At 29.6% G+C, this 15,412-nt stretch overlaps 1 protein-coding gene and 1 pseudogene across 1 annotated transcript; one reads left to right on the top strand and one right to left on the bottom strand.

Annotated features, from left to right (window-relative positions):
• The first annotated feature begins 3,639 nt into the window (after nt 1–3,639).
• On the top strand, nt 3,640–8,411 carry LOC124930556 (annotated as a pseudogene).
• A 3,255-nt stretch (nt 8,412–11,666) lies between these two features.
• Nucleotides 11,667–13,853, bottom strand: LOC124930664 (3-ketoacyl-CoA synthase 11-like). The gene is made up of 2 exons (XM_047470998.1): nt 13,691–13,853; nt 11,667–13,533 (listed from the first exon to the last, which is right to left on the bottom strand). The coding sequence occupies exon 2, from the start codon at nt 13,346–13,348 to the stop codon at nt 11,813–11,815; it is 1,536 nt and encodes a 511-aa protein (XP_047326954.1). The 5' UTR covers nt 13,349–13,533; nt 13,691–13,853; the 3' UTR covers nt 11,667–11,812.
• Between the last annotated feature and the right edge of the window lie 1,559 nt (nt 13,854–15,412).

Here is a 15,412-nt window from a genome sequence, read left to right as displayed (position 1 = left end):
TCGATGATAATATAAAGATATTCTCGGCGACAATTTTCAAAGAGAATATGTTTTCTTGACTTCAACTTTGATATGAAGTATGAACTTTTGTAGTCGATATTAATCTCCTCGAGATTGAATAGATTAGAGAAAATAATTAAAAATAATACTTTTGTTATAACTTATATCCATTAACTTATGGTTGAGTTTATATTTAAATAAATCAACTCGATTCATTTTGGCTAACAAAAATATCCAAATCGCTAATAGCGCCACAAATAATTGCAATCCAGAATTAAACGTTATATATATATATATATATATATATAATTATGAGAAAAAATACATGTGAGGAAAATATATAAATATATACAAAAAAAAATTAAAATTATATAAACAAATTTAAAATATTATATATATATATATGGTAAAAATATAAAATAATTTATAAAAGCTCATAATTATATATATAATTATATATATATATATTGAATTAATGTTATATATATATATATATAATTTAAAATATATAAACAAATTCAAAATATTAATAGCTTACTTGATTAATTGTTAGAAATGTAATATGTTTATCAAATTTTATGTTTAATTTTAAATATAAAGTATTATTAATTTAGTTGTTTAAAAATGAATTTATAGTTATCTTACAAGTTTAAGACTTATGAATTTTTAAAATTTAATCATTTTAAATTTATGGATTCTACCATTAATAACTTTAAAATTAAGTATTATTATTATTATTATTATTATTATATATATATATATATATATATATATATATAAATTGGTATTTAATTATTTGAAAAATAATTATCGAAAAGGAAGATATTTTATCAACATTTTACATGGATGGCGCATGTGGACCTAGGTTCATGGGAATTTGTATATAGTTGGAATATCTAAAGATTGAAAAATACCACTATTCCTTTAATAAAAGTTTAAAACACCTCTTTTCCTTTAATAAAAGTTGGAAACCATTCTTTTCTTAATATTGAAAGTTAGCATGTCGACCACAATCACAATTATAACCTTCACTTCAATTGATTTAAAACATTTTTATTAAAAATCAAATTTATGATCTTTAATTTCTTAAAAATCATTGTTATAACTAACTTAGTGGGTTAAAAAACTAATATGAATTGTGTAAGCTTTATTTTATTGAGATTCTACATATCTTTGTCAATAAACTCGGCAACAACTTTTTTATGTTTTAACATCAATGTCAGACCATATTTTGTCGGATGATGTTTCCCTTGTTTATAAAGGTGCTTAGCTCTCATTGTTGTCCTCTGAGATGTTTTTGAGAAATTGATAGAATTTTAGAATATATAGAAGTGCCAAAATCTTTTTGAATTCAAAATGTGAATGAATCACATCCTTTTGGAAAGACCCTTGAAGATTTTCATAGTGTGCTAAAGCAAGGACTTGATAGCGCATAAGAAAAGACAATATAATTAGATTCAAATTGGTTGATAATATTTTGTGTTGAAGTGAAAGACTTTACCTTTTATTATTTTTCTTCGCTATTGAAATTTGGTTGAAGTTAAACAAGTGTATCGAAGGTTAATGATGCCCAGCTTGAACAAAGGATCTTGGCCGGAAAGAGACGTGGTCCCAAGAATTTGTAAAGAAAATTGTTAGTTGTGATAGTAAGTTTGATTGAATTCATTTGATATTGTTGTCTATGTTTAATGAATATGAATAGTTTGTTTACAAAGGTTTGATCACATGTTTTTGCAAACCATTTGATCACTTTCAAAACAAAAAAAAAATAATAATAATTGTCTTGATGTAAGATTTGAAGGTTTAAGCTAGTTTTTCTAATTTTTAAGTATTTTTTCAAAAATATTAATATTTTTTTGAAAAACGGTTTAACATTATTTCATTAAAAAGCCTAAAAGTGGAAGGGTCAATAATCAAAACTAGACAACCCCTAGTTTTGATTGTAAGATGACAAATAAAAGACCCAAAAAATTATGAATGGTAGTAGTCAAATTACATTACAAAACACATATTACAATGAACAAAGACTATAATTTAGCTATCACAATCTATGTTGTCTCCATATCCGCCTTTTGACAATATTGTTTTCTTCTGTGCCCCCTTCTTCTTTTGTTCTTCATGAAAGGAGTGTTAGAATGAAGAGAGAAATATTATATTGAATTGTTATTCATGGTTACATAAATTATATCTATTATATAGACATTATAACTGACATATAAGGAGACTAAATAATATAATATTAATATTATCACAATTTATAATGCTGTGATAATATCTTACAAATATAATATATTATACTCTAACATTTCCACTCAAACTCACAATATAACAACAATAAGCATTGAGAGTTTGACAATCAAAAAACGAAAGCGCGAACAATAAGAAATTATGTAGCATTCTTAATCTTCTTCTCTTCCTTCTCTTCTCTTCTGCCCAATCCATTGACCACCCACTAAAAAATAGCTCTTCTTCGATTCAGACTAACCAAAATTAACAACCAAACCAAAAAAACAAACTGAAATCAACAACCCACAACAACCAAATCAAACCAAACCAAACTAAATCAAAACCATTCAAACCAAACATTACAAACTTAGGGAAAACCCAAACCAAATTCAACTCCCTTTACTCAACAAAACAACCAAAACCAATCAAACAAAGACCAATCAAACTACTAAGATCCTCAATCCAACTAGACGACAAAAAATTCACTCAAACAAAATCCAAGACCCTAGATAAGTTACTTAAGAACACTGACATATCAAATATTAATAATAAATTATTAAAGCCCTCCATCAATGGCTAAGGTAACCATTGATGGAGGCAGCGGTAGACTATCACTTGATTGACTCAAAACGATAACAATGCTCTGATACCATGTTAAACTAAAGAGAGAAATATTGTATTGAATTGTTATTCATGGTTACATGGATTATGTCGATTATATAGACATTATAACTGACATATAAGAAAACTAAATAATATAATAGTGATATTATCACAATTTATAATGTTGTGATAATATCTTACAAATATAATATATTATACTCTAATAGGGAGATTGAATTGAAGCAATTGATGATGTATGTCTGCTCTCATTATTTAATTTTCTTCTATATAAACGCGTACTAATATATAAAATGTACTCTTCTTCAGTATTTCAGGGCTTTTATCACTAATTTTCTCTACATCAGTTTTATGTGTTTAAGGATCAAAAACTTTAGTTTCCACTTTGTTTTTCTCTTCTGTTATATATTTGTTTTCATCTTCTGCCTCTTTCTCTTCATTGTCTTTAAGTTCATATTTTTCATCATCTCATGTTTTATCAATTTGATTGATTTCTTCATTATTTGATTCTACCTTGCTTTCTTCCTCTATATTATTATTTTCTTTCTTCTCTGATTCTTCCTTGATTTCTTCATTTGTATTTTTTCCTTATTGATTGTCTTTAACTTCCCCAATATGCTCTTTGATCCTTGATTCTTCCATTTTATTTTCTGCTTCTTTTTTCATGGGCTTTCAATATTTTATGCTCTTTCTCAATTGTTTTTACACATTTAGTGCTAGCATGTTTCTCAATTGTTTTTACACATTTATGCTCTTTGATCCTTGATTCTTCCGTTTTATTCATATGATTCCATGATTGTAGACTTTCCTTTCCTGTCAACTACTGTCATGTTATTTGGCAGCGTACTTCGAGGATGTACTCCAATGCTTATTCTAGCAAATGTAAGTTGTTCTTCTCCTTCTATAATTGGGTCTATGTATAATGGTTTTTCCAATAAACTTGCAAATTGACTTAGAGCTTCTGCATTGTACATGTGTGATGGGATGTTCAAAAGCTTAAACCATATTTAGGTTGTTTCTTTTGGTTTGCTTAGTAGGTTTAATTTTTATATCATCTCTCCAACTTTATACAGTTTGATCCAATATAAGTATAACCATGTTTTAGAATATCATCCAAGTTTGATCACTTCTTGAACTGCAGAAAATAGAGATCATGTATATTTGTAGAAATCTTCTTTAGTCCATTATTCTCTCATTGTTTCATTAAGGATTCCTTGGTGATTGAGAATAATACTCTATTATTCCCTATGTAGTTTCCAACCACTACATTTTCTCATTCTTTAACACATTTTTTCTCCACTTTAGTTGTCAGTTTAAATTTAAAAGAAGAATTAAGTACCTACACTTTTGTTTTAACATCACCCAAGTAGTTTTTCCTTTATAAGCATGATCCTCTATTTTTTTCCTGCATTATTTTTTCAGACTTCGTTTACTCTCCAAATGAAATTTCTCCTGATAGTATATGTCTTAGATTTAGGGAACTTCATCAACTCCCTCATTATTTCAATTGACCAGTTTACTATCTTTTCATACTCTTTATTCTATAGTAAATTCTAGTCCTTAAGATAGTGTACATTCAATTGAACGGTTGTTTGCTGTATTTTTTTTTTTTTTAGCACAATCTCTCATTTTTTTGTGTGCATCAAGAGCTTTGTGATTTGATTTTTCAGTCCAAAGAGATTTACTCTTTCATTGTAACCAATCTTCCAAATTATTTCTTTCTTCCCATGTTTTCCTGCTACATTTTCTTCAGAATTTTTATCAGCAATTGGTTTCTTACCTTTATTGCATTCCTATTTTTCCTTGATAATTTTTTCATCAATCCTATCAATTTCTTTTAAACCTTCCATCATAAATTTTATGACTTTCTTATCCTTATTGTTTTTCTTTCTTTCTTTCCATTTTAATGAAGAACAAAAAACAAAATCAAAATATAACAATTATAGAACATGGTACACTAGAAACCCTGGATATTACAGAATATGGTACACTAGAAATCATAACCTTCCAACCAAGTTTTACAGATGAATGAATGACCTAGATATTAGAGTTACCGTGTCGATTGTGCTGATTGTGCCAATTGTGTCGATCGTGCCGAAAGAGACCCTAAGAGACTAGCAACCGCAATCACAAAAAGAGAACCGCGACATTGATATCTTGTTGATCGTGCCAATCGTATCGTTCATGTCGTTCATGCCGATCGTGTTTTTGTGATGAGAGAATTTGCTGTCGGAATTTTCGCCGTAAAATCGCCTGAAATTTCCCGAGTTTTTCTCTCTCTTATTTTGAATAAAATAATTTTTAATTACTATGAGTTTTCTTTATATCCATGTTATCCTCTTGTTTAGATTAGGGTTTTTCAAAAAAAAAATTATTAATTTGAGAATTTGAGTATTTATTTTGTAAAAGTATTAATATATAACGATGAAATAAAAAATAATAATTTAATTTAATATTTTAATATTTTAGTTAAAAAATTATTGAATTTTTTAAATAACTCAAACTTAATCAGCATGGTTGTGGGGTTATATATATATATATATATATATATATATATATATATATATATATATATATATATATATATATTTTGAGATTTGGTGTAATAATAATAATTCAATTTTTTTTTTTTCATGGAACATATTTTATGAAATCAAATCATTTTCGAGGAAGGTGAGAATTTTAGTGTGAAAAAAGACTATTTAGAAGAAGAAAAAGGGCTTTGAAGATTGGGTTTGGCCTATTTCTAGAAGGTATGATCGGTACAATTAAAAATATATACTTCTCTCTAATCTCGTAAAAATATAAATTATACAAACCTTTCACTTTCTTTTGTCTTTTCTTTTTACATCAACTCCTTTAGGCCTCTTTCGGCTGGACTTTTCAGCTTAACACATTTGGGCTGCGGACTGGGCCTGATTCTGCTCTTATGAAAAAAAAAACTTAATAATTATTATATAAAAAAACTTGATTCATCCTTTTTTATTTATTTATTTATAATAATATGTATTATCATATCTATAGAATACTGGGATATAATCTTATTATTAAATTCGATTTTGATTAATACAATGTAGATTCTGGATTAATTATTAAATCTAGTTATGTGTGCCATGTAAGAATATTTTAAAATAATTCATTAGATCGAAAATATTAAAAATCATGAATTTGGGAAGAAAAAATAAATATTCAAATGGATTGATTTAATAAAAAAAATAAATAAATAAATAAAAACTGATTAAATCGACATAAATGAAACTAATAAGCTATATTTCTTGGAAAAATAAAAATGGAATAACGGATTAAGTATGTAACCCATAAACACATTTCATTTAATTAGGTGTAGAACTTGTTATCTGATGAATTCGAACTCAGAACTTTAAGGTGAGTATTCACCGCTTATTACTGTTAAACTAAAAAACTAAGAAGAGGGGGATAATAAGCTATGTTATACAAGTGAACGCATTTCAAACTTATTATACACTAAAATAAAACAAACAGTATATTACAATTTATTTATTTTTTTATCTCAAATAACTGAACTAACCTACTATAAAAGGACATTGTTTTTTCTTATACTTAATATTTATTTTTTAACATGTAGTTTTACAAATAATAAGATCAATAGGAGGAATATTTAAATACTATTTCAAACCAAACATAATGGCTAATTATAATTAAAAGTAAAAAGTAAACACTTTTTTTTTTAGAACATTATATGTTTTTAAATATATATATATATATATATATATATATATATATATATATATATATATATATATATATATATATATTTGATTCAACAAAAAAAATTGATCTTTTAAAACAATTTTTTAGTATTAAATTCAAATTATTTCAACAAAATATTTATAATTGTAATATATTAAATTAAATTTACGGTAGAATAATAAAGTGCTCCCCGTGGTCTAATACAAGGGATTTTTCTTCATTTCTGGACACCTAAAGCGTCGAAATTTCTAAGCTTCTTCGTTCAATTATCGAGATTCCAATAGCTTTAGTAAAGTAAGCCGCTTGCAACTAGCAGGGTTAAACATAGGCTGGTCAATGCAAGGGTGCGTCCAACGAAAGAAGGGTGACATCTTTTCATCATAAGAGACAAATTATGTAAATAAGTTGGACACCACTTCTACTAATTTTTATATATTTCGTTTGAAGAACTTTATCTAGGGAAATTTGACTAATGACTCTAATGATGGTTCTAATTGCATCTGTGGTCACCTGATAATTTAAATTGATCTGGTGACCACTTTATTTTTTTTAGACGAAAATACTCTTTTCGCGTAACGCGAAGTGGATTAGGGTTTTGTATAAATACTCAAAAAAATTCATTTCCTTTCTATCTCTTCTCTCCCTGTTCTTGTTCGACGGCGACGGCGAAAGCTACGGCGACGACGAAAAACATCAATGATAAGAAAACTCTAACCCTAAATCGATTTATGTTCATCATACAAATTTATGTTCTTATTTTCATGATCTTCATTTCAAACTCTAACCCTAACCCTAAATCGATTTATGTTCAGGTTTCCAATATCTTCATTTGAAAACCCTATATCAATTTATGTTCTTATTTCTATTATCTTCATTTTAAACGATTTATGTTCTTAATCAAACCTAAACCCTAAATAAATTTAATCTGTTATTATTGTTCATATTGGTTCATATTTTGTAATCTTATTGTTCATATTGGTTGTTCATATTGCCAATGATGATATTTGCAGATAATCTTGTTTTTTGATTCTAAGGTGAATGTTTTTTATTTCATTTTCTCGTATGCTCTGATTCGGTTCTGTTTCACGAAGGCTTTTCTGTTACGCAAAGGGCCTTCCCTTAAGTTTAGGAAATTGGGTTGGTTGCTCCAGTCTGCTTTAACTGGTGAGTGTCTTCTTGTTACAAAATCTGTTAAATCTGTTGGAGATGGGATTTACTCCGGTTCTACTTGCAAGCAAGGAGAAATCGAAGCTTTTATGATTGCCACGGGTGTGCATACCTTCTTTGGTAAAGCTGCTCATCTAATAGACAGTACAAATCAAGTTGGCCTTTTTCAAAAGGTATGTCAGTTTGGTGTTTGTCACCTTTAAATGTATTCATTCATTCATAATTAATCTCATTTCTGTTACACATGTCTTGACTGCCATAGGGAATTTCTGCATATGTTCTATTGTAGTGGGGATGTTGATCGAGATTATTGTGATGTACATTATTCACCGTTGATCCTACCGTACTGGAATTGATAATCTGCTAGTACTGTTTATAGGTGGAATTCCCATTGCAATGCCCACTGTCCTATCCGTGACAATGAAAATCGGTTCACATCGTTTGTCTCAGTAGGTTTGTGAACAATTATATCATATCAGTCTTCATAAATATATCTTTGTGTTATTAAATCAATTGAATGATTTCAGGGGGCAATCACAAAAAGAATGACAACAATAGAAGAGATGACAAGCATGAATGTTCTTTGTAGTGATAAAACTAGAACTTTGACACTGAACAAGTTAATAGTGGACAAAAACCTTATTGAGGTAATTTATTGTTGGACATAATTTCCTCGTTTTGAGTTTTTCATAAAAATATTGCATATGATTGTTAGGGGATCATATGGTTTTCTTTGCGCTTAATATGATTGTGTTGTTTGAGTGATTTTAACATTCAGGCTGTTCTAGTCGCCAAGGGCCGAAGATATAAATGATGCCCGCAATGAATTGTGCACCTCCTTTTTTGTATTTCTTTTGTATAAGATGTATCAAATAGTAATAGTAGACTTAATGTATAACCAAGTTTTGGATTTGGAAGTTCAAGGTTTTCTTTTCTCTTGTCTAATAGAAGTTTGTATTGTTGAATGATAATTATTAGGATAATGCACCAAAGATGTGATTTTGTTGTCTTATCTTGTTTCTTCTAATAATATCCTTATGTGTATCTCATGTTGAAAATTATAAGTTTATATAGCACATGTATAATGAAAACTTACTGAAATAAACATTTAAAATTTTCAATAACTTAATTTAGTCTCGTTTTATCTGTAACTTTTGAATATTGTTTAAATTTCGTTGCAGTAACTTTAATTGAAATTATTAGCTGTTATTGGTGGTTAACTACCCAATGATTACAGACCGTTTTAACCGTCGATAAGAGCAAAAACAAATCGATCCTAATTGGTATCAAAGAGACTCGTCACCGATTAAGAATAAATTATCCATTAACAACCACAAGTTTTTATATTCAGAAGATTAATATCTAATAATTTTTTCAGTTGAATGATGAATAATATTATTTGAATAATTATTTTAATGAGATATAAGAAACATCACAATTTTACTATTTTTGTAACATATCAAACACTTTCAAATGCATGCCTATGTTGAGTAACACAATTAAGATCATCATCTCTTTTCTTGAAAGTTATCGTCAATAAATCTTATCATTAATCAGACATTGAATTACAAAATCACTTTTACATCTACACAAATAGGAATATCAATGAAACCATCATAAACGAGTTATTAGCTTGTGTGAATGATCGGCCACAACAATTTTTCCAGATCCCTCCCTTACAAGAACTTCTCACCTTTCCTGTTACTAATAACAATAAAAAATGAAAAGATTATATATATATATATATAAGATTTAACGGGGACATTACTTTCCTTTCAAATATGTATAAATTCTGTTGGCACATTACAGCCAGCCATAAAAACAACAATGGTGGTCAAATCTGTCCCGTTTTCTGCACTATTAATAAATTTAGCAGATTGCACCTTACCACCTTTGAGTCACGATTAATGAGGTCTAGCTCCAAACTTAAATTAGTAGGGGTGTTCATTGGTTCAGTTTTTGGGTTATTCGAGTTCCTCAGTTCAGTTTATTCGAATTTTTATTTTTTTAGCCAATTCGAAAACCAAACCGAATTCGAATAAATTTCAATTAAACCGAACCGAATTCGTTTTTTTTAAGTTTTAGAACTAGCATAACTCAAAATAAATTGAACTAGCCAAGAATAGAACCCGGTCTATACCGTGGCAGGATATTATTCTACCACTAGACCACTAATGCTTTTGTTTTCTTTTTCTTTTATTATAATTTGATTATTTAAACTAAGTTTGGAAAAATAAATAATAAAAAATTGAAAAATAAATAATAAAAAATGAATTCGGTTTTCGGTTTGGTTTTCGAGTTTAAACCCAAACTCGAAAACCAATTCGAAAACCGTATTTAAAATTCGATTCAAAAACTGAAAATGAAATTCAAATTCGGTTTATTCAAATTCGGTCGGATATTCGATTCAGACCAAATATTGAACACCCCTAAGCATAAGTGCACCTAGGTTTAGATTGAACTGAAGAAGTGATTTCTTCCCACATGATTGATTATTAATCATTTTCATAAAGCTTAAAAGAAAGAACCGAGATTTCAAGGGCTTTTCTTCCAATTTTAGGTAGCAAATACAAGTAAGTTGTTGGATGAAACTATCCTCAAAAACTCACTCAAACATTGAGGATGTCATTTTATGATTTCCAACATGAACCATATAATTTCATGGAACAAACTTGTTGGGAACTGAAACATAGTTGGATAATCTATATATCCAGTTCCTTCAGGTGTGACCTCTTCAACCTGTTTGCTCTGTTACTGTAGAGACATCCCCACAAATGTCATAACTTATGTAGAATGTCACCACAACTTTAGACAATGTTCTTAATTGAATGTCACCACAACTTTAGACAATAAATGTTCTCTTCAGTTGTTACTGCAAACAAAAAAAAAAAATTGTTTTCTTCAATTGATAAAAACATGAGCAACATTAATTGCACTACACAAGTCATTCCTAATTCATAGTTTAAATCTCCAAGTTAGCAAGAACGCCACCAACTTCTAGTGACCTCAATCCATAAAAGTCTTCTTAGGATGCAGTCAACTTCAAAGAAATTCATAAATCAAATGCCAGTGTAAAGCGACTGAGAGATGACTAAATTAATTAATTTCATGTTCTAGGTTTCAAATAATGCTATAATTTTAACTAAAGCAGCTTCTAAATAGAAAAATGAATGAATGAATAATACTATTTGAAGTGAAAGGGAAGTCCTTCGCGTAACGTAAAGTCCTTCGTGTAATGGGAAATCCTTCGCGTAATAGGAAGTCTTTCGCGTAACGCGAAGGGAAGTCACATCGGGAAACAGAAACGAATCAGAGCATCATGGTGGTGTAAATAAACAACAAATGTACCAGTTGCCACAGTGCTCGTGCTCGTCGTGCTCATTGTCGCCGCCGCCGCCGCCGCCGTTTAGGGTTAGAGAGAATGAGGAGAAGAGCGGGAAGGGAGAGAAGGGGAAGAAGAGAAATAAAAAAATATGTCAAAGTTATATTAAATAGTAAGGGTATTATGGATTTTTCACATTTTTTCATTTCGCGTAACGCGAAGTCCCTTCGCATTACGCGATAAAGGTATTTTCTTCCAAACAAAAATAAAGTGGTCACCAAAACAATAAAAACTATGGGTGACCACAAATACAAATAAATGACTTATAGGGTCATTTTGTCAAATTTCCCCTTTTATCTAAGTAAGGGTAGTTTTCAGATTGGCATTTTGTGAAAATTTCTAACATCACCTAACTCAACAAGTCAACATTAACTTACTCTGGATTCACCCGATTTAGTTGAATATAAAATACATGACCCATGATTTTTTTTTTCCGTGTTTGGGTCTTCTTGTTGGTCTGAATGTAGTAATTGTTTCAGTTGTAAATTTCATAGATTTCATTTTAGATAACTTAAGAAGACATTAAAGAAGCTCTTTCAGATTGAGAACAAAAGAATTGATTAAACCCATCAAAATTCCATCAACCACAAATCATTCACAATGCTCACAAACAATTGCAAACTTCAATTATCCAATCAATCTTAATAAATTAGAAATCCATAATACAAAATACATATTACCCGATATTTAGATCGTCGCAATCTTCGGAACATCAACAGGAAACTGATCGATCTCATCCATCCACGGATTCGTCTTCTCCTTTTTCGGATCAACCGTTCTCAACGCCTTCCAAACCGCACTATTACACTTAAAACCCGACCCAAACGCAATTTGCCATACTCGATCTCCCCTCTTAACTCTCCCTTTCGCTTCCATATAAGCAAGCTCATACCAAAGAGAACTACTCGAAGTATTTCCAAATCGATAAAGAGTCATCCTCGATGGCTCCATGTTCCACTCCGAAAGCTGCAAATTCTTCTCAATTTCATCCAAAACCGCCCTTCCTCCAGCATGAATACAGAAATGCTCGAATGCCAATTTGAAATCAGGTATATAAGGCTTTATCTTCATTTTCAAAACCTTTCTCCCAACCAAAGTAGCAAAGAACAAGAGCTGCTCTGACATAGGAAGAACAAGAGGACCAAGGGTAGTGATGTTTGTCTTCAGAGCATCGCCAGCAACAGCCATTAAATCCTTCGAAAGCGAGACTCCAATCTTTCCAACCGAATCCTCCATTTGGTAAACGCAAGAAAAGCATTTATCATCTGAGCCCTTATGAGTTCTCACCGTGTTTATGAGCTTATACTTTGATTTTCGACGATCAGACAACTTATTCGATAACAAAATAGCTGCACCCCCCATTCTGAACAAGCAGTTTGAAACCAGCATAGATCTATCGTTTCCAAAATACCAATTCAAAGTTATATTCTCCATACTAACAACCAATGCATAAGAATTCGGGGTTACTTGAAGGAGATTCTTAGCAAGATCAATAGAGATCAAACCAGCACTGCAGCCCATTCCACCGAGATTGTAGCTAGTAATATTCCCTCGAAGTTTATAATGATTAATAACCATAGCAGAAAGAGATGGTGTTGGGTTAAACAAGCTACAATTAACAACCAAGATCCCAATATCCTTCGGGTTCACTCCAGTTTTCGCTAAAAGATCATCAATAGCACCAAACATTACAGCCTCAGCTTCCTTTCTAGCTTCTTCCATACAAGGATTAGGAGGAACCCTAAGAACAGCTTCAGGGAGATAAGTTGACTCACCTAAACCAGACCTCTCAAGTATTTTCCTCTGAAATTGAAGGTTTTCCTCAGTGAAAGAACCAGTCAACCGCGATCTATCAACGAAAATCTGTCTAGTGCATTTTCTTTCTTCATCAGGCTTGTAGCAAGCGAAATTCAGAAGATAAACAGAGGAGGGACGAGTGAGGAAGTAAACAGTTGAGAGGAAGACTAATAGAGTTGTGCAGAGGATAACTGATATGAGATTGTATTGTAAATGTTCCCATAGGGAGTAAATATCATTAAGGGAGAATGTTGAAAGCTGAGCAACGATTACCACCATTAGAGGTGATAGAAATAAGAACATTCCATGAGTGATGAGGTAATGGTAACCTAGTTTAACGTATTTCAACTTAACAGATTGCTTGAAATCAGGCAGTTTCCTCGAGGAGGAGTTTAATGAATGAGTCTCTGGTTTTGATTCACTCATCTTTAGAACTACAAACAGATTGTAAACCTAGATCCAAAAGTTTAACAGATTTTTCCCTAGATTTTCACACAAAGTAAATGCAGCTGAACATGTAAACCCTGGATATTGACTTACGATATCACATATCATCTAAATTCAGTCTGGACAAGATTTTCACCATAACACAGCTCAAGGAGAGGAAATTCCTACAAAAATCAAATCACGAGATGAAAAACAACCGCATTGTCATGAAAAACACGATAGAGATCCAGATAATGATTCCAGACTCCGGAAAACAACGGAAAGGAGAATCCGACGAAGAAATTAGCAAAGAAAATATATAAAAAAAATGGTAAAACGAACCTTGAGCGGTGAAAAGTTCGAAGCCAGATCGCGTCGGGCTCTCCCTAAGACCGAGAAATTTGTGGAAGAATATGGTGAGGCAGTAAATTGACGGTTTCTTCGTCTGGATATAAAAATGGAATTCAGAAGAGAGAGAGAGAGAGAGAAGAGAGAGAAAGAGAGTTTAAAAATGAAATGGCGAAATCTCTGAAGAAGACGATGTTACAGTAAAATACAGCAAATGGTGGTGGGACCTAGTTTCTATTACAACGAAAATTGAGCTGTAAAGATGGACGGCTCATTTTATTCCATTTCAAAATTTAATTAAATCAAATTTATATTTCTTTTAATGTCTTTATATATATATAATAATTCATTTTTGAATAATCTTTATTTAAAAATGAAGAACTAATTTCACTAGATTCAAATTTATCCTTGTCACACAAATAGTTACCATCATAATTTTGTCATATTCATGTTAATAAACAAAACTATTAGATAACCATTTTTTTAAAAATAAATTAAAATTATAGTAGCATATTCACTTTTTTTAATTGACAATTTTTTATAATATTTATATTAAAAATGTTTAATTATATCTTTTTTTTATGTAAAATGTAAACAAAATTATTTCACTTTATTTTAACACTCTTTAATTATAATTATACCCGAGTCTTTTGGGTAAGTGTTGAAAAAGTTTGGATTTATGCAACTGATATAATATGTCTATATATTTAGGTTATCATCCCAAATATTTTTTAGTGCACTATTTGGTTGGAGAGAAATCGTCGTCGTCTGTAGGAGTGGGAAAAATTACCGATATTAAAGGTATATTAAAAATATCGTACCGCAATATATCGAAAATATCAATTTTTAAGGTATACTGAAAAAAATGTAAGGTATAATAACATACCGAAATTATTGGTACGGTAAATGTATGATATTTTTAAAATTTTGATATATCGAGATATATCGAAATACCGAAATAACATTTATAAGTTAAAATATATATATATATATAATACTTATAACAAAATAATTAAATATATTTGATGTTAATTTAATTATAGAAATATAATTTTTGAATAATATCAAAATACAATTATACTGAAATATTATTCAATATATATCGTCTCTACCTTATCGATGAGATTTGTTAGGTATCAAATATATAATACCGATACCGTACCGAAATTAAGATATACCGAAATCAAGATAATGTAAATGTATTAATTTTTTTATACCGAAATTAAGGTAAATCGAAATCAAAGTATACCGAAATCAAAGTAAGGTAAATGTATGCATTTTTTGTATACCGAAATTTTAGGTAAGGTATAAGGTATGGATAAAACACTAAGATATACCGTACCGACTCACCCCTGGTCGTCTGATTCGTATCATTCATAATATTGTTATTATGAGTTTTTATATTCGTTTAGAAAAGTCAGTAGAGTCTGTCGGAGAGTTAATTGTTCTTAATGAGGATTTATGAGCTCGATAACTTATTAAGTACATTTTTTATTTATTTATTTTATTTTATATTTTTTTCATGTTATGTTTTATTGTTATTATGTTTAAGCTATTTTTTTTACATTTTTAATATAAATGGATTTTTAAAAAAAAATACTATTTAATTAAAATTATAATAAATTATCACCTTCTTAAATAAAATATTAGCATTCAAATTGGGAAGATACATCAAATCAGTCAAATATTTTTAAAATGTGTAGTTATTGATGAGTG

Source organism: Impatiens glandulifera, chromosome 3, assembly GCF_907164915.1.
Source record: "Impatiens glandulifera chromosome 3, dImpGla2.1, whole genome shotgun sequence".
In the NCBI taxonomy this organism is placed as follows: domain Eukaryota; kingdom Viridiplantae; phylum Streptophyta; class Magnoliopsida; order Ericales; family Balsaminaceae; genus Impatiens; species Impatiens glandulifera.
Note: the sequence above shows the minus strand (reverse complement) of the source record. Positions and strands in the feature narration are given on the sequence as shown.

What these genes read in the sequence shown, in the direction of transcription:
- LOC124930664 (XM_047470998.1), bottom strand. Translation starts at nt 13,348, where the DNA reads ATGAGTGAATCAAAACCAGAGACTCATTCATTAAACTCCTCCTCGAGG.